The sequence below is a fragment of the Phocoena phocoena genome, chromosome 2 (assembly GCF_963924675.1).
Source record: "Phocoena phocoena chromosome 2, mPhoPho1.1, whole genome shotgun sequence".
Taxonomy (NCBI): domain Eukaryota; kingdom Metazoa; phylum Chordata; class Mammalia; order Artiodactyla; family Phocoenidae; genus Phocoena; species Phocoena phocoena.
The window spans coordinates 8,002,695-8,027,104 of record NC_089220.1 but is presented as its reverse complement, the minus strand read 5'-3'; the positions used below and the strand labels follow the sequence as shown (position 1 = coordinate 8,027,104).

Sequence of the window (24,410 nt, the reverse complement as noted above, 5' to 3'; positions counted from 1 at the left end):
AGAAACATAGTTGAATGAGCTGAGACTGGCACCCACTTCAGCAGTACATTCTCTTCTTGGAAGCAGGTTATAGGAGAAGCCAAATGATCAGAAGTGCTTGGCGAATGCAAAACCAAGACAAGGCATGAGTGCAGGCTGGCTTGATAGATCCATGCCTGCCGTGCCGGCCAAGCTGCTCTAGTCCTTGCCGACAAGATGCGCTTTCCCAGACGTCGTTTGGATGGGCAGCGATGATGTTTACCCCTGTGACTCCCCTTGACATGTTCTTGTTTCAGATATATTAATATATTCACTCTCCCAGGTCTTTGTAGGTTAGGAGGCATTTACTTTCTTTAAGGTGACTTTTCATATTTCTGGTTTGATCCATTGTATCATTTTATAATTAGGCTCTCTGAAGTCAATTCCTGCCCCCCCCCCCAAATCTGAGTAGGCCAGCTTGTCACTGCTAAGCCTCCTCTGTATATACCTGTAAATTTTTTTAATTTAAGTATAGTTTATTTAGTTAGTTTTAGTTAGTTTATAGTTTATTTAGTTAGTTTCGGGTGTACAGTAAAGTGATTCAGTTATACATACATATATATCTATTTTTTTCAGATTCTTTTCCCTATAGGTTATTACAGAATACTGAGTATAATTCCATGTGCTGTACAGTATGTCCTATATACCTGTGATTTTGATAGACATTATTATATATACCTACATTTTGGATAAGCATATTCCTATATTACTTATAAAGAGCGGGTATCATTTACAGTAACATAGCTAGGGACAAGCTAAGAAAGATGTATAAGTCCTCTACATTGAAAATTTAAAAACACTGCTGATAGTAATTAAAAATGAAATAAATGGAGTGATACACTGTTTTTTAAAAAATATTTATTTATTTATGTGGCTGCGTCAGGTCTTAATTGCAGCACGTGGGATCTTCGTTGTGGCATGCAGGGTCTTTTGTTGCAGTACGTGGGCTTCTCTCTAGTTGTGGTGCACGGGCTCCAGAATGCAAGGGCTTAGTAGTTGTGGTGCTGGGCCTTAGTTGCCCCACAGCATGTGGGATCTTAGTTCCCCGACCAGGGATCGAACTTGCGTCTCCTGCATTGGAAGGCGGATTCTTAACCACTGGACCACCAGGGAAGTCCCAAGATATACTGTTAATGGCTTGTAAAGCTCAATATGTATTTTTTTTTTTTTGCGGTATGTGGGCCTCTCACTGTTGTGGCCTCTCCCGTTGCGGAGCACAGGCTCTGGACACGCAGGCTCAGCGGCCATGGCTCACAAGGGCCCAGCCGCTCCACGGCATGTGGGATCTTCCCGGACCGGGGCACGAACCCGTGTCCCCTGCATCAGCAGGCAGACTCTCAACCACTGCACCACCAGGGAAGCCCCCAAAGCTCAATATTTTTAATACTTCAATTTTTCTCCAAAATGATCTGTAGAGTCAATGCAGTCCCAATCAAAATCCCAGTGTGTTCCTTCCTTCCTTCCTTCCTCCCTCCCTCCCTCCCTCCCTCCCTCTCTCTCTCTTTTTGGTAGAAATTGATCATCTGTTTCTGAAATATATATGGTAATGCAAAGGACCTAGAATATAGAATAGTCTAGACAGTTTTGAGGAACAGCAAACCTGGAAGACTTCACTCTAAATATTAAGATTTATTATAAAGCTACAGTAATTAAAACAGACACATAGATCAATGGAACAGAATAAGGAGTCCAGAAACAGATCCACATATTTACAATCACTTGATTTACAACAAAGGCCCTATTGCAATTCAATGGGGAAAGTACGGTCTTGTCAATAAATTCTGCAGGTCATTAGGAGATCTATATATTAAAAACAAATAAACAAACAACCCCCCCCCAAATAAAAACACCTTGACCTCTACCTCACAGTATATACAAAATTATTTTGAGATGGATCTTAGACCAAAATGTGAAAGTCAAAATAATAAAGCTTCTAGAATAGAATAAGACATAAGAGGAATTCTTCGTAACCCTGGAGTGGGCAAAGATTTCTCAAGACAACATTAAGAGTGAAAAGACAAGCCTCAGAATGGGGAAGATATTTGCAATACATACAAATGACAGAGGTCTTGTACTCAGAATATGTTAAAAACTCCTACAAGTCAATAAGACTGAAAACTCAATTTAAAGGTAGGCAGAAGACTTGAGTATCCACTCCATAAAAGGGAATATCCAAATGATCAACCAGCATATTGAAAAAGGCTGAAAGTCATTAATCATCAGAGAAATACAAATGAAAACTACAATAAGATTCCGTTATGATACTACTCTTTGGCCAAAATTAAATGAACTGATAACACTAAGTGTTGATGAGGATGTGGAGCAACTGGAACCCACCTATAGAGTGGAATATAGATTGGTGCTCTCACTTTGAAAACCATTTGGGAGGACTTAATAAAGTCAAATATAGGTATACACGTGACCCAGCAATTCCATTCCTGGGTATATACCCAAGACTGCTTATATCTTCAAAAAGACACGTACAAAAATGTTCAGAGCAACATTACTCACAAAAGCCCCAAACTAGAAACAACCAAAATGTCCATGAATAGGAGAAAGATATGCTGTGGTATCTACAATAGGAGAAAGATATATCATCGTAGTATAGAGTACCACATTGAAATGAAAAAGAGTGACTCTTACCTCTGACAACATGAAGAATCTTACAGATGAAATGTTGAGTGAAAGAAGTTAGATACGAGGGTAAATACTGTATCTGAAGTTGAAAAACAGATATAACTAGTCCATAGTGGACTAGTCAGAAGAGTGATTACCAGGTAATGGTGGTGTTGGTGGCAATAGAGGGTTATCCGCTGGGAGGAAGCCTGCTGGGAGACTGGACATATTCTACATCTTGATTTAAGTGTTAATTACATTGGCGTGTACATGGATAAAACTTCATTCCACTAAGTAGGGAGTGCTACAGAGATGGGGAACAAGCACAGATGCCTTAGTATTTGTAAACTTTACTGTATAAGTCGTACTTTAATCATCTTTTAAAAAGGAGTTGGTACTCTACCTTAAAAAATACTAAAGTATGCTATGTTTCCTTAAAGTTAAAAAAATAACAAACCCAGAAACTCTTCCTTAAAATATGGATTTGTTCATAGAGTTCCTTAGATCCACTTCAGGAAAGAAAAATACCATTTGAATACCCATACATTTTTTTGGAGTACTTTATATTAAAAAAAAAGGAAGTTAATCAAAACACCATTCAAATTCTTTATTTAGAGTGTATTTGGGAGTGGCACAAAGTCAGTTTAGTTGGTATGGCAGGCAAGACATCCCCCAGTGCTCGCTGGCTGCAGGCAGAGAGGGCCCCCAGGTACTGAAAGCGAGTGAGGCCTGGGCACGGAGGCCTCCTTTTGTCCACCATTTCTTATAGGCAAGACTCCAGCCTCCATGACCTTCCCTGAGTTCTTCCAAAGGGCAGATTTGAACAGTTGCTAATCAAGGAAGGAGCAGCCAAGAAACCACCTGAGGCAAGATTAAAGGGACCAGAGAAGCTCATCAAGATTAAGAGACAAGGGACTTCCCTCGTGGCGCAGTGGTAAGAATCTGCCTGCCAAGGCAAGGGACACGGGTTCGAGCCCTGGTCCGGGAAGATCCCACATGCTGCGGAGCAACTAAGCCCTTGCGCCCCAACTACTGAGCCTGTACTCTAGAGCCCGTGAGCCACAACCGCTGAGCCCGCGCTCTAGAGCCCGCGAGCCACAACCGCTGAGCCCGCGAGCCACAACCGCTGAGCCCGCGAGCCACAACCGCTGAGCCCCCGCTCTAGAGCCTGCGAGCCACAACCGCTGAGCCCGTGTGCTGCAGCTACTGAAGCCAGCGTGCCTAGACCCCGTCCTCCGCAACAAGAGAAGCCACCGCAAGGAGAAGCCTGCACACCACAACTAGAGAAAGTCCGCACATAGCTACGAAGACCCAATGCAGCCAAAAAAAAAAAAAAAACACAAAAGATTAAGAGAAGACCACCTGACACGATATTAAGGGAGTGCAAGCCTTGCTCATGCTCTAATCTTGTCAGATAAACCCTTTATCAAACCCTCTGGGGTTGGGACACATAGTTTTTCGAGGCAGAAGCCTGGTGTGTCCCCCTTTGCCTGGCAAAGCAATAAAGCTATTCTTTTCTACTTCACCCAAAACTGTCTCCAGGATTTGATTTGGCACCGGTATACAGAGAGGCCAAGCTTTTGGTAACACTTCCTTTCATGCAAATGATAGAAGACACGTTCTTCAAAACATCAACATCTAAAAGAGGAATGAGAATTTAATAAAACGACAGCTCATGAGTACAGAACTATTAGATGGAAGTGCTTATGTTATTATTTTGACTTTAGTGACTCATAAGTCTGCTTTTTGATTGGAATTTTTTTTCCTTTTTTTTTGGCCACACCAGACAGCATGCGGGATCTTAGTTCCCCCACCAGGGATCAAACCTGCCCCCGCTGCAGTGGACGCACAGAATCTTAACCACTGGACCACGAGGGAAGTCCCTGATTGAAATTTTTAAAAAGTATGCACCATTAGTAGCCAAATGAGTCATTATAGTTTATTATTCGGATAAAAATCTCCGTATCAGACAGTATCTCCAGCGATCACCTTCTAAATGACACTGAAGCAATCCAGGTAGTTCCCGATATGTGAAGAGATTCAAAAATATTTTCTGTGCATTTTTGTGATTTGCATGCACTGTGGTCCTAACAGAACCAGTCTAGAAATCTTCCCACTATTTATGACATTGTTGTGTGGAAAATGCAATCTGAATACTTCAGATATCGGTAGAAAACATCTGCCCCTTCTCTTAGCTGCTGACGGCAAGCAGGCCCTGGGGCAGGGCAAAGTCTGCAGCTATAAAACAGCCTTGGGCAGGGACTCTAAGAACATGTACGGCAAGGCTACCACAACGTGGATATTGTCTTAACCAAAACACTGGTAACTGGCTTTATTTCACTCTCCACTTTCCTTGGCTCAAATTATATCCTTAATTGGGTTCTAAACGTTGGGGATTTGTGACCACCTAGCTCGTTACTCATTTGTGAAACAGGAGTTGGGTCAGATTGTAGTGGCCAGGTGTATGTAAGGCCCTTCCAGAACTGAAACAGGATTCCGAAATATGAGCAAGTTGCTTTCAGAGTTTAGAATCTCTGTTTCCAGCCCTGACTTCTCTCCTCAGCTCCTGGAGTATGTTTTCAATAGCCTCAGAGACTTTTCGGAAGGTCCCACAAGCACTTCAGAATCAACCCATATCAAACCACTCTCACAACCTCATCCCCGTGCCCCGTTATCCTCTTGTTTCCTATTTCATTTAATCCACCCCGCCACCCCGGCCAGAACCTTCGTAATCATCTTTGTCTTCTTCCTCCCCTCCCCTCTTGAAACTAGGATTAACCACATTGCCTAAATCTCTCTCAAATTTGTCCCTTCTTTTTTATTTCAAGCTTCATCATCTCTTACCTGAATATGGCAAGAGCCACCTCATCTTTCCTCCAACTTCAAAACGTCTGGCAGTTCACAGCATATTTTTTAAAAAATTATCTTTTATTTTATTTATTTTTGGCTGCGTTGAGTCTTCGTTGTTGCATGCGGGCTTTCTCTAGTTGTGGAGAGCGGGGGCTACCCTTCGTTGGGGTGTGTGGGCTACCCTTCGTTGCGGTGGCTTCTCTTGTTGCAGAGCACGGACTCAAGAGTGCACCGGCTTCAGTAGTTGTGGCGTAAGGGTATAGTTGCTCCGCGGCATGTGGGAATCTTCCTGAATCAGGGCTCAAACCGTGTCCCCTGCATTGGCAGTCGGATTCTTAACCACTGCGCCACCGGGAAAGTTCCTGTCTGGGAAGTTCAAATTGATTCCCTACCCTTTTATCTTCCCACAAATATCAATGTAATCTTCCCGTTTTAAAACTTCCAATGTTTTCCCCATTCACAAAAAGATAAAATCCAAATCTCTCAGAAAGGCTTCAGGTCTCAGGTCAAAGATCAGCTCCTCTGAGAGGCCTAGTTTGACCACCCTATCTAAAGTTGAACTGCCCCGTAATTTTATCATCTGATTTATTTCATTCGTGGTTCTTATTACAGTCTATAATTCCCTTACCTTTTCAAGTGTTTATCTGCTCCCACCCCACAGAATCTAAGTGGGACAGTGTTAGTATTTGACAATCATCAGTGCCTATCTTTATGAGCAATTTTTAAGACCATAGCTTTAATATTTTATTGATTCCACTGGACCTCAGATTTTCAAAAATTTTGACAGGTCTATTGCTGGGCCCCCACCTAAAGCCACAAGAGGGTAAGGGGATAAGTAGAATTGAGAATCAAATACAAGTCTGTCTCCAGATCATTGCTGTTCCATAGAAATGATGGGCACATACATAATTAAAAATTTTCTAGCAGCCACATTTTAAAAAGTAAAAAGAAACAGTTGAAATTTTCATATTTTCTTTAATGCACTATATCCAAAACACAATATAAAAAAATTGTCAGTGAGGTATTTCATTCTTTTGTTCATAGTAAGATCTCTGAAATCTGCGCGATTTGAACTTACATCTTAAATGAACGAGCCTCATTTCAAGTGCCGGCAAGCCGCATGTGACAAATGGCTACCTTATTGGACAATGCGGGTTTGGATCCTGTGCTTTTCCCACTGAGCCCCTCATTAGTCCTAGAACGCTAGTCCCACTAGACTTTCTGAGAAAAAATGGAAATCTTTTGTCAAATTTCCTGAGGAGTTACAAGTGCATATTTAAAGAATTTAGAACTTTAACTTTCCCATATGTGATGCCCCCCTTTCCCTCCATTAATCTTCTGTGTGACACTTTGGAACGCGTTCTATATTCGAAGAGGGAAAGAATATCAGAGTCAAGTCAGTCTCAGGTATTTTTATTCAACTTTTGCTGGAAGTGTGCAGGTAACTCCCAGGTCCCACCCCACGGAGAGAAGAGGTTGCAAAACAGCCTCAGGGAAACTATGGGCGAAACGGCCTTTGCTAATATCCCAAGGCTTACTGCCACCTACGTTTCTACTGAATGACAGCTTTACAGTGAGTTCCAGTGCACCAGCTGTTAGAAATAAATTTAGCTCCTGTTCTCGAATCTGCTGTCATCACAATCCTATCCAGCAATTCATTCAACAGATATTTCCTGAGCGCCTGTGTACACCTTAGTGGACAGAACAACTCCAAAGCTCCGTGCCGGGGGAACCGAGTCTAGCGGGTAAGGCGGGAGTCCTAGTGACGTCTCTGCGCCCTCTGTCCCCCGCAGTGCCAAGCACCCTTATTGCATTATCACATTAAATAGGCGCCACTACCCTAGGAAGCAGGCATTACTCTCACTTTGCAAAAAATAGAGGTTGAGTAACCTGTTACAACCCAGTGTCCCAGTGCTGAGCCCAGCGCCCGGGGCACGCGTGGGCGCCCCGGTTCCCTCCAAGCGCCTCCACCGACGCAGTCCGAGTGGAAGCGCAGCCGCCGCGACCTCGGGCGGAGAGAACGGCGGGACCTCACAATGCACCGGAAGCGGCGCCTCTCCGGGGCCTTCCTTGCGCCGTCCGGGCTGCATCGCCCCATCGGCGACAAGAGCGGCCCGGCAGGAGGGACACCCCCGAGCCCAGAGCCTCCCAATCGGATACCTCCCATACCCGCTACGTGTGCCGCGGAAGCCGGACACAACTGCGGCGGAAGCCGCCGGAGCGCCTGCCGGCGCACGAACTACCCTTCCCGTGAGGCTTCGCGGCGGGCTGGGCGGCTGCTGCGCAGGCGCACGCATAGCGTGTGTAGTAGCGTCAGCGGTTCTAGAACGTTGCTGTGGTAGCGCTCGGGCGCCATGTTAGGACGAAGGGGAAGGAGGAGAAGCGCTTAAAGCGGCGGGAGCGGGTGCGGGAGTGGGGTTGGACCCAGGGCTGAGGCAGGCCCCCCCCTCCCTCCCGCCTCAGTGGATCATGCCCAGGGCGGCAGCGGCGGCGGTTGCGGGGGGGAAGTGACTGGGCGGTGCCGGCGCCGGAGACGATGCCGTTGTAAGTGATTTGTATTCTGTTTTCTCTCGCACGCCGGCGGGGCCTTGGGGGCGTCGGGGGAGGGGAGGGGGGAGGGGGGCGCGCGAGCTGGGCCCTAGCCCCGAGGGGAGGCGGGCGGGACTGGGGCTCTTCCTGTTTCCTCTCCCACTCGCCGCCGCACTTCCCCTTGTGTTCGGTTCCCGCTTCCCCCCACCCCTTCCTGGCTTCGGCGGCTGTCGGGCCGGGGGCCTTCCCCTTCCGGAAGGGCCGGAGGAGCTTGTAACCTTACTGCTCCCGCTTCTCCGCCTCGTCCGATAAAAGAAAAGGGGAGGGGGGAACCCGGTGCCCAGCTGCCGGGGAGGAAGGCCCTGCTCCTCGCGGGGTCTGCACACGGGGTTCGGGCTCGTCCCCCGGCGCCTCTCCGGCTCGTTTCGCTGCTTCTGTTCCCGGCCTAGCTCTCCCTCACGTTTCCTAGATGCCCACTTCGTGTGCCAGTGTTAACCCACTTCCGCGTCCCAGCCAGCCTGAGCGCGAGTTAAAAGCCCAGTTTTGAGCGTCGAGTCCAGCTGTTCGAACATCCCCTCCCCCCGCCTCCGTTCCCTCCAGCCTTTCGGCTGCCAGGAGAGGGGCACTTTCCCGGGTGCCCCCCGTCGAAAGGCGTTGCGTTACGTGTTGCTCTCCCGGTTTTGTTTCGATAGGGTCGCCGGATTTCATGTTGCTTCCGTCTTTCCATGTGCAGTGATACTTTCTGTTCTTCTGATGGTAGACTTTTTCTTATTGTAGTCCATCTATGCCTTCTAATCTCCCTAGGCCTGTATCTTATACTTTTTTCTCCTTGTTGGGTTTTTTAAAGAAGTTTTCCTTTTCTTTTCTCTCTCAAAGAATGGGATGTAATTTGAGAACTCATTGTTGATCGAAAGATTACAGCCTTTTTTTCTGCGTGTATACAGCAGAGTAGAGGCCTAAATCGTGAGACTGCATTTCTTCCATTTTTGAAGATTCAAGGGTGAGAGATGGGGGGCCGAGTTCTCTTTGTAGCCCCGAAGCATGTAATTGACCCTTGAAGTTTTACTTGAACGCAGAATAAAGATTTTGGGGTTTCTAGACACCTAACGGTCACCTTAACGCTTATTTTATTTTTTTTTAAGTAAAAACACCTTCTTTTCTGCAAATATCACTGATTATAGTTTTACAGTTTTATTTATGTATGTGTATATGTGTGTATGTCTCTGTTTACAGGTGAGGCTTTAAGTTTGAAACAGGCTTTAAAGACATCTGTCCCATTTTACACGATATTTTAAAAAGGAATTTCATGCTCCTTCCTTCTCACCCACTCTAGTCATTTTGTTAAGAGGCCTATCAACATATTTCTGTAATGAGGATATTTGTTAATTTTAATTAAATATAGCAGACCTAAAATCTTGTAAGGTGCAAGGTCCTTGAATCATACTTTTATGGAACAATGAAAAGAGTTACTAGGAGAACCGAGTCTAAGCAAGATTTTTGTGGCATTTTTCAATTCAGCAGCAATTAAAGTAAACCTAAATGTTTGCAATAATGCCATGTGACTTCTTTGTGTTAGCTCACATTTTATTGCTGTTTTGGAAAAAGGACTTCTCTTTCTGATAATCATGTCAGTATTAAAAAAAATTGATCAGTAATAGGAAATGTATGCCTTAAAGGGCTTTAATGAAGAAACAATTTATGTCTTTTTAGAAATTAAAAGTTCTTTTATACCTGCTTTTTCCCAGCATGCTTTGAGGAAGGGAGGTATACCTTTCCTTTAAAGACCTAAGTGCTTCACATTCTTTGGAAGTTAGTGCAGATGTTTAAAATGGAAGACAAAGTGAAGGCAGCAGATTCTCACACACGGATATTGTCTTTCTAGTGTGTTTCTTGAAATGTGAACAATATGACCAGTTTTTCATTAGCTTTTCTCTTATTGTTAACCCTATGTGTACTATAGTCCTTTTAAAGTAAACTAAAAGACCATAGACTGCCTAGTTAAGTAGGCCTTTTTTCTCATTAGTTTGCTTTCTTTGTTTTTCATGTTCTGGTGTCATTAATTTTATTTCTTTGATGTTTTGAATTGTGATTTCCAGACTGTATTGTGTTTGACTTCCACTTTCCTGTTTGGTGTGGCTGTTAAGTCTTTGTGTGTGGGTGGGGGGGTTAAGGTATAGGTAAATTATCAGAATGGATGAAATCAAAACAGATTACTGAAGTTACGTCGTTAGAAAACATTGTGAGCAGGTCTCCATATATTGTCCAAAAGCATATGTAATTGCATATATAGTTTTGAAAAGCTGGTATGGTTTAAGAGCCATGGTGATTAAGCTTCCAAAATTTTGGTAGTCTCAGGATCCATTATTACCAGATTTCTCATGGTGGTACTATTCACATTTTAGGCTGATAATTCTGTCCTGTGTATTGCAGGGTGTTTAACAGCATGCCTGACTTCTACCTACTAGATTGTGGGAGTCCCACCCCCTATGTCCTGGTAATGACAACCAAAAATGTGTCCAGATATTGCCAGATGTACCTTGGGGGCCAACATCTTGTTGAGAACTACTGCATTAATACAGCGTATAAGACCTGTATGAGAACTGTATTCCAGTTTCTGCCTCACTCTGTGTTGGTCAGATCGTTATTTGCATCAGCTCAGTTCTAGCTATCACACTGGCAATAAAAAAGACTTTAAGGGGAGTAAACATTATCAGTGACTTAGCATTCATGGCACATTTGTAGAACGTTATTGGAAGAGATATTTAGCAAGACTTGGGGGAGACAATAGCTTTTCTTCCATATTTTTGGGGTTGTCACAAAAAAAGAGGGAATTGGAGTAGTTTCATGGAGTGATAAGAGGTAGAACTGAGACCTTTTGGTGGGTAGTAATATCGTGTAGCGGTGGTTCTCAGAGTGTGATTTGTAGAAGCCTGGATGTTGGGGGTCCTTGAGATCCTTTTAGGGAGTACATAAAATACAAACTTTTCATAATATTGAGATGTTATGTCTTTTTAGTCTGTTGACATTTGCACCAGTGGTGCAAAAGCAGTGGTGGGTCATGATGCTTTAGGAAGAATCAAGGCACAGGCACTGCATTCTCCTAGTTGTCATTGTATCACTTCACTACACACATGCACACACACACAGTTTGAAAAAAAAGTCCTTGACGAAGCAGTAAAAAATGTTAATTTTATTAAGTCTTGACCCTTGAGTTCTTTGAGTATGTTGTGATAAAATGGGAAGTACACTTAAAGCTGTATGCTAAAAAGTAGGATGGTTGTTTTGCGAAGAGCACACGTATGATTGATTTGTGAGCTAAGCTAGTGCTTTTCTCATTGAGCTCTGTTTTTACCTGAAAGAACAATTGATGAACTATGATGTTCATACTTGACTACTTAGCATTTACTTGAAAAATGGAGCCTGTCTCTTTAAGGAGAACAACTGACAATATTTGTGGCCAGTGATAAAATTTGAGATTTCAAGCGAAAATTAGAATTTTAGAATGCTTGTTTCTGTCATTGTGAGCTTGACAGCCTCCCAGTAATTTTCTGATTTGGTCGATGGTGATATTAGTGAACTTTTTTTTGATTTTGTATAATAATGTGCCAACATTTGGAAGATATGCGTATCTTAAGTGAACCCACATTTTCCAAACCACCAATCATGATGTAATAAAATCATGCATGGGTAAAGGTACATTTAAAGTGCAAGGTGGACCAGTCGATTTTAATGCAAGAGTACAAAGGGTTTATTGCTGTAGTTTCTGCTTTCATACTGTAACTAGTCTCTAAGAAATTAGCACTTGCGGCATTTTGGTGTAATATCAAAGAAGAATATCCAAAGTTATTTGAAAAGGCTATTAGAACACTGTTTTCTAGTTATAATGGTGTAATGCCAGGTTTTATTCCTGTGCATCTACCAAAACAACTTATCAAAAGGGATTGCATGCAGAAGCAGATATGGGAAGCAGCTTTTTTTTTTTTTTTTTTTTGCGGTACACGGGCCTCTCACTGTTGTGGCCTCTCCTGTTGTGGAGCACAGGCTCCGGACGCGCAGGCTCAGCGGCCATGGCTCACGGGCCCAGCCGCTCCACGGCATGTGGGATCTTCCCGGACCGGGGCACGAACCCGCGTCCCCTGCATCGGCAGGCGGACTCTCAACCACTGCACCACCAGGGAAGCCCGGGAACCAGCTATTTTTGATTAAGCCAGAGTTAGAGATCTGCAAAAATGTAAAATAGTGCTGTTCTTCTCACTAAGTTTTTTGTTTTGGAAACCAGTTATTTTAAAAAAAGTCATTTATGTTAACATGTAATGGATTTCTTGTTACTGTACAAAAATTTCCCTGTTGTAATTTCTAATGTAGTAAATAATGGCAGACATAATCCATATAAACAAAAGGTCATTGGAGTCCTCAATAAATTTTAAGAGTTGTGAAAGGGTCCTAAGACCCAAAAGTTCGAGAAACTGATGTATAGTAACAACTGACAGCTGCCCCAAGCTGCGCTGTTTCCAGTGGTGTGTCTGTGCAGCATCTCTGGTGGTTTTTGAATGGTCTGGAGGAATGGACACACACATGATTTAAAGATATTTTTTGTGGTCAGTGAAAAGCAATGTATTAGATAACCTTTGAAAGGTAACTTCTAACTGAGAGATTTTGATTCTCAGATTTTAAGATGTAGAGATTTTGTAATGAATTTCTTGTTGCTTAATAAAAGTTATGGTTTTGAAATGTGGTATTTTACTTTAAGCGTGTTGTCGGTTCATGCTTTTTGATGGAGAAGTTGGGAGGGAAGATAATGGGATTTGAGTGAATTTGTAAGTCAGTTCCCACTCCCTGACACCCCCTCCCTCAACCCCCCAAAGCCTTCTGGCTTGAAAACATATAACTTTTGATTCATCAGAATATTCCATTTCTTGGTAATTAAGCTACTTCAAGTTAACATTACAATTAAATTTCACCTTGAGTTGCATCTAGGCAGGTTTATAAAAGCTACTCTCAGGCAAAATGAGGCCAGTTGGAGTCCCAGCTATTTTTCATTTTTGGTTGGTGGAAGAGGCATGTCTTTTATTTGGTATGTTCATCGTTCTGATTATTCAGCAGCTTTTTTTTTTTTTTTTTTTTTTTTTTGCGGTACGCGGGCCTCTCACTGCTGTGGCCTCTCCCGTTGCGGAGCACAGGCTCCGGACGCGCAGGCTCAGCGGCCGTGGCTCACGGGCCCAGCCGCTCCGCGGCATGTGGGGTCCTCCCGGACCGGGGCACAGAACCCGCGTCCCCTGCATCGGCAGGCGGACTGTCAACCACTGCGCCACCAGGGAAGCCCCAGCAGCTTTTAAATAAGTGTACAATCTGAGTCTATGATTCATAAAACAGCACCATTGCAGGAGATATTAGTTCTTGTAAAGTGAGGCTCAAAGTCGTCACTCCTCTAAGGTCTTAAGGGTGCTAAGTTATAGACTGCAGCCAAATTCAACTCTGGGTTCCATGTTTCATTCTCATTCTAGTACTGTGCCATTTACTGTGTATCTTGTTGAGAACTATGTTTCATCAGCTCAGTGGGAGTCTGTTTGTATGTCTTAAGTATACTTAATTTTCAAGATCAAGTTGTGTGGAAGATAGTTGTTTTTTAGTCGTTGGATTGCAGGTCTGCAGAATTTCATAGCATTCTCACTTGAAAATTTAAGGATTTGCAGAAGAAAAAAAATGTAGGAGTTTAAATTTGATATTTTTATTCCTCTTCTGTCACAGAATTGTCTCACATTTCTGTTCCCTCTATATTTCGTTCAGAAACCAGCTTCTTGCATTTACAGTAAGTAGTCTTTATAGTTTTAAATAGTTTTAAATAAGTTTTTATTTAAGAATAGTGTTCCTGTCATTTTGGTTATCAGAAACATCTAAATTGCATTTCCTGTTTATAATACTATGATTTAATATATTTTTGACTATTATTTTCTGATACATTTTTATACTTTTTAGATTCTCTAGTTACATTTCTTTCATTTTCAAATTGTGCTTGACAAATACTGATGCAGGAATGCTGTGGTTTGGCTGTTTTTTGTTTTTTGTTTTTGCTTCTAGCCCCTCTTGGAGAGAGGGCAGAGGGACAGTTGGAAGTGCCCTTAGGAAGGAAGGAAAAATAACCTGGCCATTGTTACAATTCAGTAACAAGTACCCTTTCTCTGTATAATCAACCTTTTATTTCCAAACTTTGGCGTTGGGATTCATCATAATTTATTCCCCTTGAGCGTAAACTATTGCTTCATCTATATTTGAGCCTCTGCTGCTGCTTACTAAATATTGGCTGGATGATCCACCTGGAATACATATTTTAAGACTATAGTTAGGTTCTATGTTTAGTACCAGTTACACAGGATGGCAGGTGAATTAGCCATCCTTAGAATAATGTCTTAGTGAGCAAATACGTTGTCTTGACTATATGCTTGACTTCTAAGCTACAGGTAAAATTCAAATATGTGTTAAACTTCTTGTGAAAGAGGAGATTGTATTATTTCTGCTAAGAATTAATATTTAATGCGTATTCAAATACTTTAGAGAGATCCCATATTCCTATTCTGTTCAATGTCCTTTTTTCCTGCTTAATTTGAATGGGCACATTACGTTTAAGGTTAAGGCCTTTAAACAGCAAATTACATACTGTGGTTTTTAAAAAAATATTTATTTATATTTTGGCTATGTTGGGTCTTAGTTGTGGCATGTGGGATCTTTTGTTGCTGTGCGCCGTCTTTTTGTTGCGGTACGCAGGCTTCTCTCTAGTTGTGGCGCGTGGGCTCTGTAGTTGTGGCGTGCGGGCTCAGTAGTTGCAGTGCATGGGCTCAGTAGTTGCTGAGCGTGGGCTTGGCTGCTCTGTGGCATGTGGGTTCTTAGTTCCCGGACCAGGGATTGAACCAGCATCCCCTGCATTGCAAGACGGATTCTTAACTACTGGACCACCTGGGATGTACCCATTAAGTGTTACTGTGATTTATCTGATTACTTCTAAAGAAGAATATCAAGTAAGTTAAGCTTTCAGTTTTAACTTCACTGACTAAAACTAGCAAGAAATGACAGTGTTTTCTGTTGGCTAGGATCTATATATTTTGAGGCAATTGACCCTTTTAGTACTACGTGCCACCAATTCCATATGCCCAATGTGTGTGAGGAGGTAGAGATTCATCAGTAGCATGAGCTTTGTTTAAATTGGGAAGAAAGTCGTTAAATATTAACTATTTCAGAAAACACCATTGGTGATTTGTTGTCCTTTCCTTTGTGTGTTAGTCATCTGCAGAGACTGCTCCTTTCCCCTTCTCCAAGTCATTTAGAGTGCATACCTCTTTAACCTTTTCCTTTGGTATATCCTTGATTCTTTGTTTCTGTAATGTTTATTTTAAGCTTTTACTTTGCACTGATCTGTTGTTTAAAGATCTGAATCCCAGAGCAAATTTGAGATTGTCACTGAGGTTAGAGACTATTTTTGTATTCCTGATTTTAGCATTGTATTTCATACATATTTAGGATCCTAGTTCAGTAAATTTCAGCCTAATAAAATACTTTCTGGGAAAAATAACTTAAATGAGGAAAAGGTGCTTTTAGGAAAATTGGATTGATGAAGTTTGATAGCTTTGGTGCTTTACCAGTTTTCTAGAGCTGTAAATCATGATTTGCTTTGTATTCAATTTTCTAATCACAAAGCGTTACACTGAAAAATCCATTTTAAGGTTTTTCAGTTCTTTAAAATAACATTTTGATTAGCATAAACTACAAAGCTAATAATCAAAAAGCTAATTATTGATTTAAATTGAACATTTGTTTGCTGTCCCTTGCTGTTGGGGAATGATTTTAGGGGGTGGTTTTAGCCTCTTTACTATCACAAGCTTAATGGTGAATAGTAGAATTAGATGATTTTCAACTTTTGTATGACTTCATTAATATTTATCTTTAAAAGTACTTTAACAAATGGAAACAAAATCCTAGAAGATGGAATTCTTCCAACAATCAGTTATGCTTCGCATGTATAGACATAATACACAAATAACTTTTAAAGGTACAAGACTGTATGTTGTGAAAGATGTATAGAGGCTTATGATTATAGTCAGATGCCTGAGATCATATCCTGACCCAGTGAATAGAGTCGTTGGAATAGTCAGGAATAATGTAAAGTGCTTGCCACACTAACTGGAATATGTTGAGGTTTCAATAAATATTAGCTATTATCATAATTATATTCTACAACTTCTTTCACCTGACATATTGCGGGCATGTTTCCATGCTACTACATGGGATAACCACCTCATTCTTTTTATATAGCATAGTATTAAGTTGTAAGAATGTACTGTAATTTGCCAGTCCTGTATCATATTAATGGATACTTAGGTGGTTTCCAGTTTGTTGCTGCATTGTATACAGTGCTCCAGTGAACAACCTTGGGTTATCTTCTGTATTATTCCTATAAGAAGGGTCAAATTCCAGAATCTGTAGGGTCAAGAGAGGTATTTATTTACAAATACCAAGCATGCTCCCTCTATAAAGTATAATGCTGGGGTAGACATTGTTCATTTCAAGCTTATTGTTGCTGAACAGGATTTTGGGCCCGTATTTGGCCTATCTTCTAAGACATTGTATTCGTACCCCAGGAGCAGTAGAAATTTGTGCTTTAATGTACACATTTAATATACTAAAAATGTGTTGTAAATTAAAGAGGATATGTCTTCCAACATCAGGACCTTCAGTTTGAGTCCTTGTGTCCTAGTATTTCTGTAAGAGATTGCTAGACATAAGCTTTAAAAAAAATTTGATGAATATTGCCAGATTGCTTTTTAAAATGATATACCATGTTCACATCCTTTGTGATGGCTAAGAGTGCTCATTTTCTTACACCATTGCCAACGTTGGAGGTTTATAATAAGTCTTTCATTTTTCACCAGATGTACATCAGCTTTGTTTTTCTCCAGTCTGACAGAAAAAGTGATCGTCTTAATGTGCTTCCTTGATTTGCAGTGAAACTTTTAAAAGTTGATTTAAGAACATATTAAGAATACAGGTTTCCCTCCCTATCCAAAAGTAGAAAGGTCCTGTGAAAGCTTTTGTAAGCCAAAACGGCATAAAATGAAGAAGCAACTACCTTATACACATCTTGCTAACAGATGCATAGAATAAATTGAGATAAAGCATTGCTGCTCACAGACACAGTTCCAGGCGATGGTAGTTTGATGCTGAATATACGTATATCCTGTGGAAGAAGCTTGTTAGTGTCGCTCTTGCTACTCAGGGCGCACGCTGCCTCTGAAACCGCTTGCAAAACAAACGAAGAGTGCTTTTGCTTTTTGCCTTTTTTTCGTAAAAGTGAAAGTCTTCTTTGGATTTCATTCACTTAGTGAAAACAGGTACTAATATAGGTCTTTCATGTGAGTATTCCTTAACTTTCCTCACTGACTTGAAGTGGTCGTCAATATGATACATCCAAAGATTGATCATACTTCGACTATTTGAATGTAGGGCTACTAAACTATAGTTTACAAATCATAGGAACTTGCACTATTTGAGTTAGCTTTATAGTTACTGTAATCAGAGTGGTTCTTGATATTTCAGAGCACATGTATTGGTTAAATTGGATGCCTAAACTTTTGAAACAAGTATCTGGCCAAAATAAGCAGCCTACAGTCATATGCCAGTTTCACAAAAATGTTGCCATCTCTGAGTACCAAAATATTTATACTAATTAGAGTTAGGTCTTAGCCTAGCATGAGGAAAGGATGGACCTTTCTTTTGAGTATTGGTTTAAAAACTTTCTGTGTTTGGGAACTGGACTTTCATGTCATAAACATGTTATAGTATTTAAATTTCTAATTTGCCATCCAAAGTAGAGAAGAGAAATAAGAAATTCTAAGGTAAATCCATAGAGTTACAACTTAACAAGAATCACATAACTAGTGGCAGAAGTGAAACCAGAGTGGTATAACTAGTAGAAGTGAAATCAAGCCTGCTTTGTCTCTTTTCAGATTGCTTCTGGGTTGAGAGCAGTTTTTGTGGACAGAGTTTTGAATGCCAGTACCAGAAGTCATGTGGGTTTTTAAGGAAGCTGTGTGTTAGGAAGGTATCACTTGGTAGCAGTATGAATGGTAGTCTGGCATAGCAGGGGAGTAGAAAGAGTGGGACCAAGATGCCAAGAGGCAGAACAAGTGTAGTTGGAATGGAATTGTTATATAGAATGTTGTTGAAATTAAAAATAATAAAAAAGGAAAGGTGGGTATATGTCCTGGGTAAGCTTTGCCTTGATGAAAATTATTTTAAATATTATAAAGAAAATGCCTTATGTTCTAAGAGAGAGAAGAATTCTGAAAATATTTAGTATTGTGCCCTCTTCGTTTCTCCCTCCTTACTCCCAAAAAAGTGGGGTGGGGGGAGGAGTGTTTGGCTGTCTTTTGTAATTTTGGAGGGGGGCAAGATTCGTATATGTACTGTATGTATAGGTATTTATATCTTGCTCTGACCCAGAAAGGACTGAGACTTTTAAGAATGCTTTAGTCACATTTTAGATGACAAGGGAGAATCAGGATAGAGATATAAAACAGCAAGAAATTAGGGTACTAAAACAGTTCTTACAGAAGTACAGTGATTTTTGGATTTTTGTAGAGAACTTGCTGGATGGCCACCAGTTTTGCTCTAAGAATTCAGGCAGTAGGCTAAAGGTAAGTACAGATATGTTCATGAGATGAAAATGAGCCAGTTACTCAGGAAAAGCACAGCTGTTCTTGGTATTTAAATTGAAAACCAGAAAGAAATTTCAGTGGATCACAAATACTGTGGCTCCGTATCTAGTTTTTTTTTCTCATTGTTTTATATAATTGTAGAAGCATTTTTAAAATCATGTCTGAAGAAAACTAAATACTGGTAAAAATGTCTCTAGAAAGTGACGGACATGGGCAGGTGTCTCATGTGTTCAAAAATTTGAGGGAGAGCTTTGCATTCTTGGGATTGATAGCTAGCTGTCTGGTGTATAGTTCCAGGAGAAAGTCTGTAAAGCAGAGTCCTTCACATTACCTGATATTGGAGTGTGTATATTTGTTTTGTTAGAAACAGAACAGCAACAGAAAGATCCTTAAATTGTTTTATCACTCTACTTAATTTCTAATATTAAAAATTAAATGGAAAATTTTGACTTCTTCCATTGAAAGCTCAATCATAGCTAATATTTCTACATTTTGGACATTCAGAGCATCTGGCAGCCTAGAATTCCTAGTCTAGCCACTTAGCGTAAGATTAAGCCATTTCTATTGGAGATACAGGTATCTTGTACCTTTCAAAACATGTATTTGTTTCTTTCCTTTTATTTGGTTGTGATTTACTTTTATTTCTTTTCATATGTGTTCTTGAATTAGTATATGTTCTATATGTAATTTGTATTAGATATGTATACATACAGAGATATGTGATACATATGTTCTCTGTTTTTTTTTTTAGTTGCGACAGGCGGGATCTTTCCTTGCAGCTCATGGGCTTCTCTGTAGTCGTGGCATGTGGGCTCATTAGTTGTGGCATGTGTGCTCAGTAGTTGCGGTGTGCAGGCTTAGTTGCCCTGAGGCCTGTGGGATCTTAGTTCCCCCACCAGGGATCGAACTGGCGTCCCCTGCATTGCAAGATGGATTCTCAACCACTGGACCACCAGGAACGTCGCCCTATAATGCTCTGTTTTGAATTAGATGGGACAAGTAAATGTGGTTTTATATGATGTGACTACATTTTGAATAAATAAACATTTACAACCAGAGTATGATTTGTTTCCGCATCAAAATGTTCATGTGGAAACTAATGTAGGCATCAATTTTTTTTTTTTTCAAATTAAAGTAGACAAACTTGGTGTGAATTTAGAAATCTGAGTCTAGGACTTCCCTGGTGGCCAGTGCAGGGGACACGGTTTCGAGCCCTGGTCCGGGAAGACCCCACATGCCGTGGAGCAACTAAGCCCGTGCGCCACAACTACTGAGCCCTTGTGCCACAACTGCTGAAGCCCGTGCGCCTAGAGCCTGTGCTCTGCAACAAGAGAAACCACCGCAATGAGAAGCCCGCGCACCGCAACGGAGAGTAGACCCTGCTTACCGCAGCTAGAGAAAGCCCACACACAGCAACAAAGACCCAATGCAGCCAAAAATAAATAAATAAATTGATTTTTTAAAAAAAGAAAGAAATCTGAGTCTATATCCAATATTCTGGTAATACAGTTGAAGTAGACAAGGATCTTTCCAAGCATTGATTTTTGTATGACAATGAAGAACCTGAATATTTGAGAAAGAAAAAATGGGAATCTGCAAGAAAGCTTAACCCCACAGAGAATGGGCAGTCATTTTGGTGATCATCCAAACTCAACTGGTAATGAATTTAGCCCCTTCAGAAAGGAAAAGAACGCAGATGTTTGCTCAAAACAAAACAATCCAATAGAGGTTTATTATTTTAAGGTAGGAAAACATGAATTCAATTTACATTTGACTTGAAAGCTCTCCTTGCATGAACCAAGTCTAGCTAGAAAGGATTTTACACTTGTTTTCATATCTGGCTCTACTTATATTAAAATCATTTTTAAAAAGTGTTCATAATCCTGGGGTGGTCACGAAGGGCTATAGTTTACTTGGAGAAACTCACATGAAGCAATGAACAATGCAAGAATATAATTATACTAAGATACGTGTTAAGTGTATTTTTTTAAACTTAATACATAATTTATCTGGAATCTATTAGAGCATGGTGTGAAGAAATGGTAGGCAGTTTTGAGGGCCACCTTTTTGGTGTCAGCTTTGTGGAACCTGATGATAACTATTTGTTGATTGATGAAAATATGTATTAACCAAGATATTATGAATGCATTTACACTTAATGTTAATTTGTATATTCTAATCATGGGAGATGCTACATAAATTTGAAAAATAGAACATTAAGATATTTAGTCTTTTGAGGATGCTTGGTGCTCATGTGGATCCACAGCTCTGAATTAACACCATAGCCTTGTATAGCTGTGCGATTTAAAGTAGTAGGAGGAAGTGATGAGACGTAAGTTAATTGCTGTAAGAGATAATAAATCTGACTCATATTTATTCAGCAAATGTTACTATAAAATCTGAATTAAAATTGAGACAATGTATAACTAGTTTAGGAAGCATTGATTAAATGCTTTACAGCCTAGTGACTAATTAGTAACAAACACTATGGGCTTCCTAGCATTCTTAGGTTTTCTGTTGATATCAGAAGACAATATAAAACGTAGTCCTGCAGTCATAGTATAAACCAGAACCCAGGGATAGGTAGTAAATACATAATGGGACTTACCTGCCATGGGATTCTGGCATCTTATTGCTTTAGTAGATTATTGCACTTTAATTAAAAGTATATATATATATATATATATATATTTAGAACTTGAAAAAAAGTCGGGGTGTGTGTGTACAAATTATTTCTTAAGGAACAGAATTTGGGGCAAATACCTGATTCAGATGTTAGCTTCTTCCTTAGCCCTTACCTGGCTCTGTATGTTATTTGACCAGGTAGTTTTCAGTTAGTGATTGTGCTGCTTATCTTTAGAGTCCCTGTCCATTGATATAAAAAGGGAGAAAAAGAAAACAAGAATTGGTTTCACCAAAAAATAATTGAGTCAGATTAATTTCCTAAAGCCTTTCTTTAGAGCATGCCATACCTTTTCACCAGTTATATTAAAACCCTGTTGGTTGTAAAAATCAGGAATTACTCTTAAAACAGAAAAACTTTTGACTGGTCATCGTTGAAGTGTAAACCTCTTACCAGAAATTCTGTAACAAGCTTAGTGTGAATACAGTTCTCCCCTCCGAGTTACGTTTATGTTATTTGCCTCATTCTCTAGAGTTTTATTCATTGCACGTCAGATGTGAAATTCCATTTGGGGAGTCTGTTGTATTGGTGAAATAGTGTTTTTATATATATCCTCATCTCTTTAGAAATAACAATTTAATAGACTTTGGCTCCTTTTCAAGAAGTAAGTAAAATTTCTCAGAAGTCCACTATATCCTAGATTGCATTTTCTCTAGCAATTTATTTGATCTGGATTTTTTTTTTTTTTTTTTTTTTGGGTCTGCGTTGGGTCTTTGTTGCTGCGTGTAGGTTTTCTCTAGTTGTGGCAAGCGGAGGCTGCTCTTTGTTGAGGTGCGCAGGCTTCTCATTGCAGTGGCTTCTCTTGCTGCGGAGCACAGGCTCTAGGCATGTGGGCTTCAGTAGTTGTGGCGCACGGCCTTAATTGCTTCTCAGCATGTGGGATCTTCCCGGACCAGGGCTCGAACCTGTGTCCCCTGTGTTGGCAGGCGGATTCTTAACCACTTTGCCACCAGGGAATTCCCTGATCTGGATTCTTATTTATAGTTTATTTAGATAGTGACAAAGTTAAAATCCTTGGAGTGGGAGGAGAACTAATGTTTTCATCACTTAATTTTTGTGTTACTTTTTGTTTTAAAACGAACAAAATGTATTGAAAGTTTTTTGGGGTAAGGCAGGGAACCAACTATGTTTAGAAATGCATTTTACTAAAGCATTTTTTTCTAGTCATCTGATTAGTTTTAAATTGTAGAAATTTTTTGACAGTAATTTTATCCAGTTCTGTTTGCAGTCCAGTTACAACGCAGGGATCACAGCAAACACAGCCGCCACAGAAGCACTATGGCATTACCTCTCCCATCAGCTTAGCAGCCCCCAAGGAGACTGACTGCCTGCTTACCCAGAAACTAATTGAGACTCTGAAGCCTTTTGGCGTTTTTGAAGAGGAAGAGGAACTGCAGCGCAGGTCAGTGTGTGTATATATCTTTCTTTTTTTGAATTTTATTTTTTTATACAGTAGGTTCTTATTAGTTATTCATTTTATACATATTAGTGTATATGTATATCTTTTTTTAAGTTACTATTTTTTATTAACATAATAAACTAGTTTTGAGGAACTCAGCAAGTCAGAATTATTCTCCCCAATATATGTCTGTTTCAAACAAGAGTGATACCTAGAAAAAACTTTTCATCTATATAAAGTTCTATTCCCTTAATTTTGATTTGTGATACTTTGGGTTAGTATAGTATTACAGCATTGTCAGGAGAAAGGGGAATGCCTTGCTAAGCTAGAGGAATGCCTCACCCCGTGTAACAGTGCCTACATAGCTAACACTATAAACTTCCTTTCTGATAACTTAAAGACTGGTTAAAATTTAGGAAGCCACCTATTGAAAGCTTTTTCATTTTAATTAGTAGTGATCTAGAATAACGAACAACTTGATACTTGATTGATCTTTGCTCTATCAACAGGATTTTAATTTTGGGAAAATTAAATAACCTGGTAAAAGAGTGGATACGAGAAATCAGTGAAATCAAGGTAAGGTGACTTAATTGTATAGGAAGTAATTGGCCAGCTGAACGCAGCAATTGTCTTATATAACTATTTAGAGTCTTGAATGTGGAATGTGTTTTAGACTGTTGACAGCAGAATTTGTATTTGGTATCTAGCTTTTTGGGGGGTTTTTTTTGGCCATACCATGCAGCATGTGGGATCTTAGTCCCCCAGCCAGGGATCAAACTCGAGTCCTCTGCATTGGGCAGAGTCTTAACCACTGGACCGCCAGGAAGGTCCCGGTACATAGCTATTTTGAAAGCAGGAAAAACTGAACTGAATTCAGTGATTTTATAAATACTTTTGGTTGTAACACTTCAAAGCTCAGTAATTACTTACATGCTTTACAGAAATAATGTTTCCCTCAAAAGGTGCTTTAAAAAATGTATTAAACACGGTTGTTACAGACAGATGAGTGTGCTTAATTTTGAGGCAAAGTAGTGAAATGTTTTTCATGTTATCAAGAAAAAAAATTGACTGGTTTTGAGTCTACCTTATATGCTGGACCACATTCACACACAGCACGAAATAAGTCAGGTTCTTTACAGATGGTATTTTGATAGATGCTGGATTGTGTCTGTGCCATATTTGTGCCCACTCTTTTAAGAACAATGTAGCATTGTCATTTGGATAAATTGTGGTTTGACAATTGATTTCGATAAAACGTTTGCTTCACTTAGGAAAAAAATGTACTAAACATGTTTATTAAGTATTTGAGAATCTTGTTACCTTTTAAGGAATTCTGCAACGATGAGCATTTTTTAGGCCTTCAGATGTTAGACTCAAACTGAATTATCTATTTAGTTTTTTATAATAACATTCTTTGAGTTTCTAGTAACTTTTTAAAAGAAAATCATACAACTGTTGAATCCATGAATAGGCTTCTGGTAAAGGAAATGTAGTTTTGTGGTTTTTTTTGAATTTTATTTTATTTATTTTTTTATACAGCAGGTTCTTATTAGTTATGTATTTTATACTTATTAGTGTATATATGTCAATCCCAATCTCCCAATTCACC

General features: G+C 40.2%; 1 protein-coding gene across 2 annotated transcripts in view; it reads left to right on the top strand.

Annotated features, from left to right (window-relative positions):
* The first annotated feature begins 7,838 nt into the window (after positions 1-7,838).
* The window catches only part of PAPOLA (poly(A) polymerase alpha), a 55,760-nt gene continuing 39,188 nt past the window's right edge, over positions 7,839-24,410 (top strand). For both annotated transcript variants that reach the window (XM_065872083.1, XM_065872081.1), the window contains exons 1-3: positions 7,839-8,028; positions 22,631-22,804; positions 23,311-23,377. In XM_065872083.1, the coding sequence (XP_065728155.1) occupies positions 8,021-8,028; positions 22,631-22,804; positions 23,311-23,377 (249 nt within the window). In that variant the 5' untranslated portion in view covers positions 7,839-8,020. The remainder of the gene's footprint in view (positions 8,029-22,630; positions 22,805-23,310; positions 23,378-24,410) is intronic.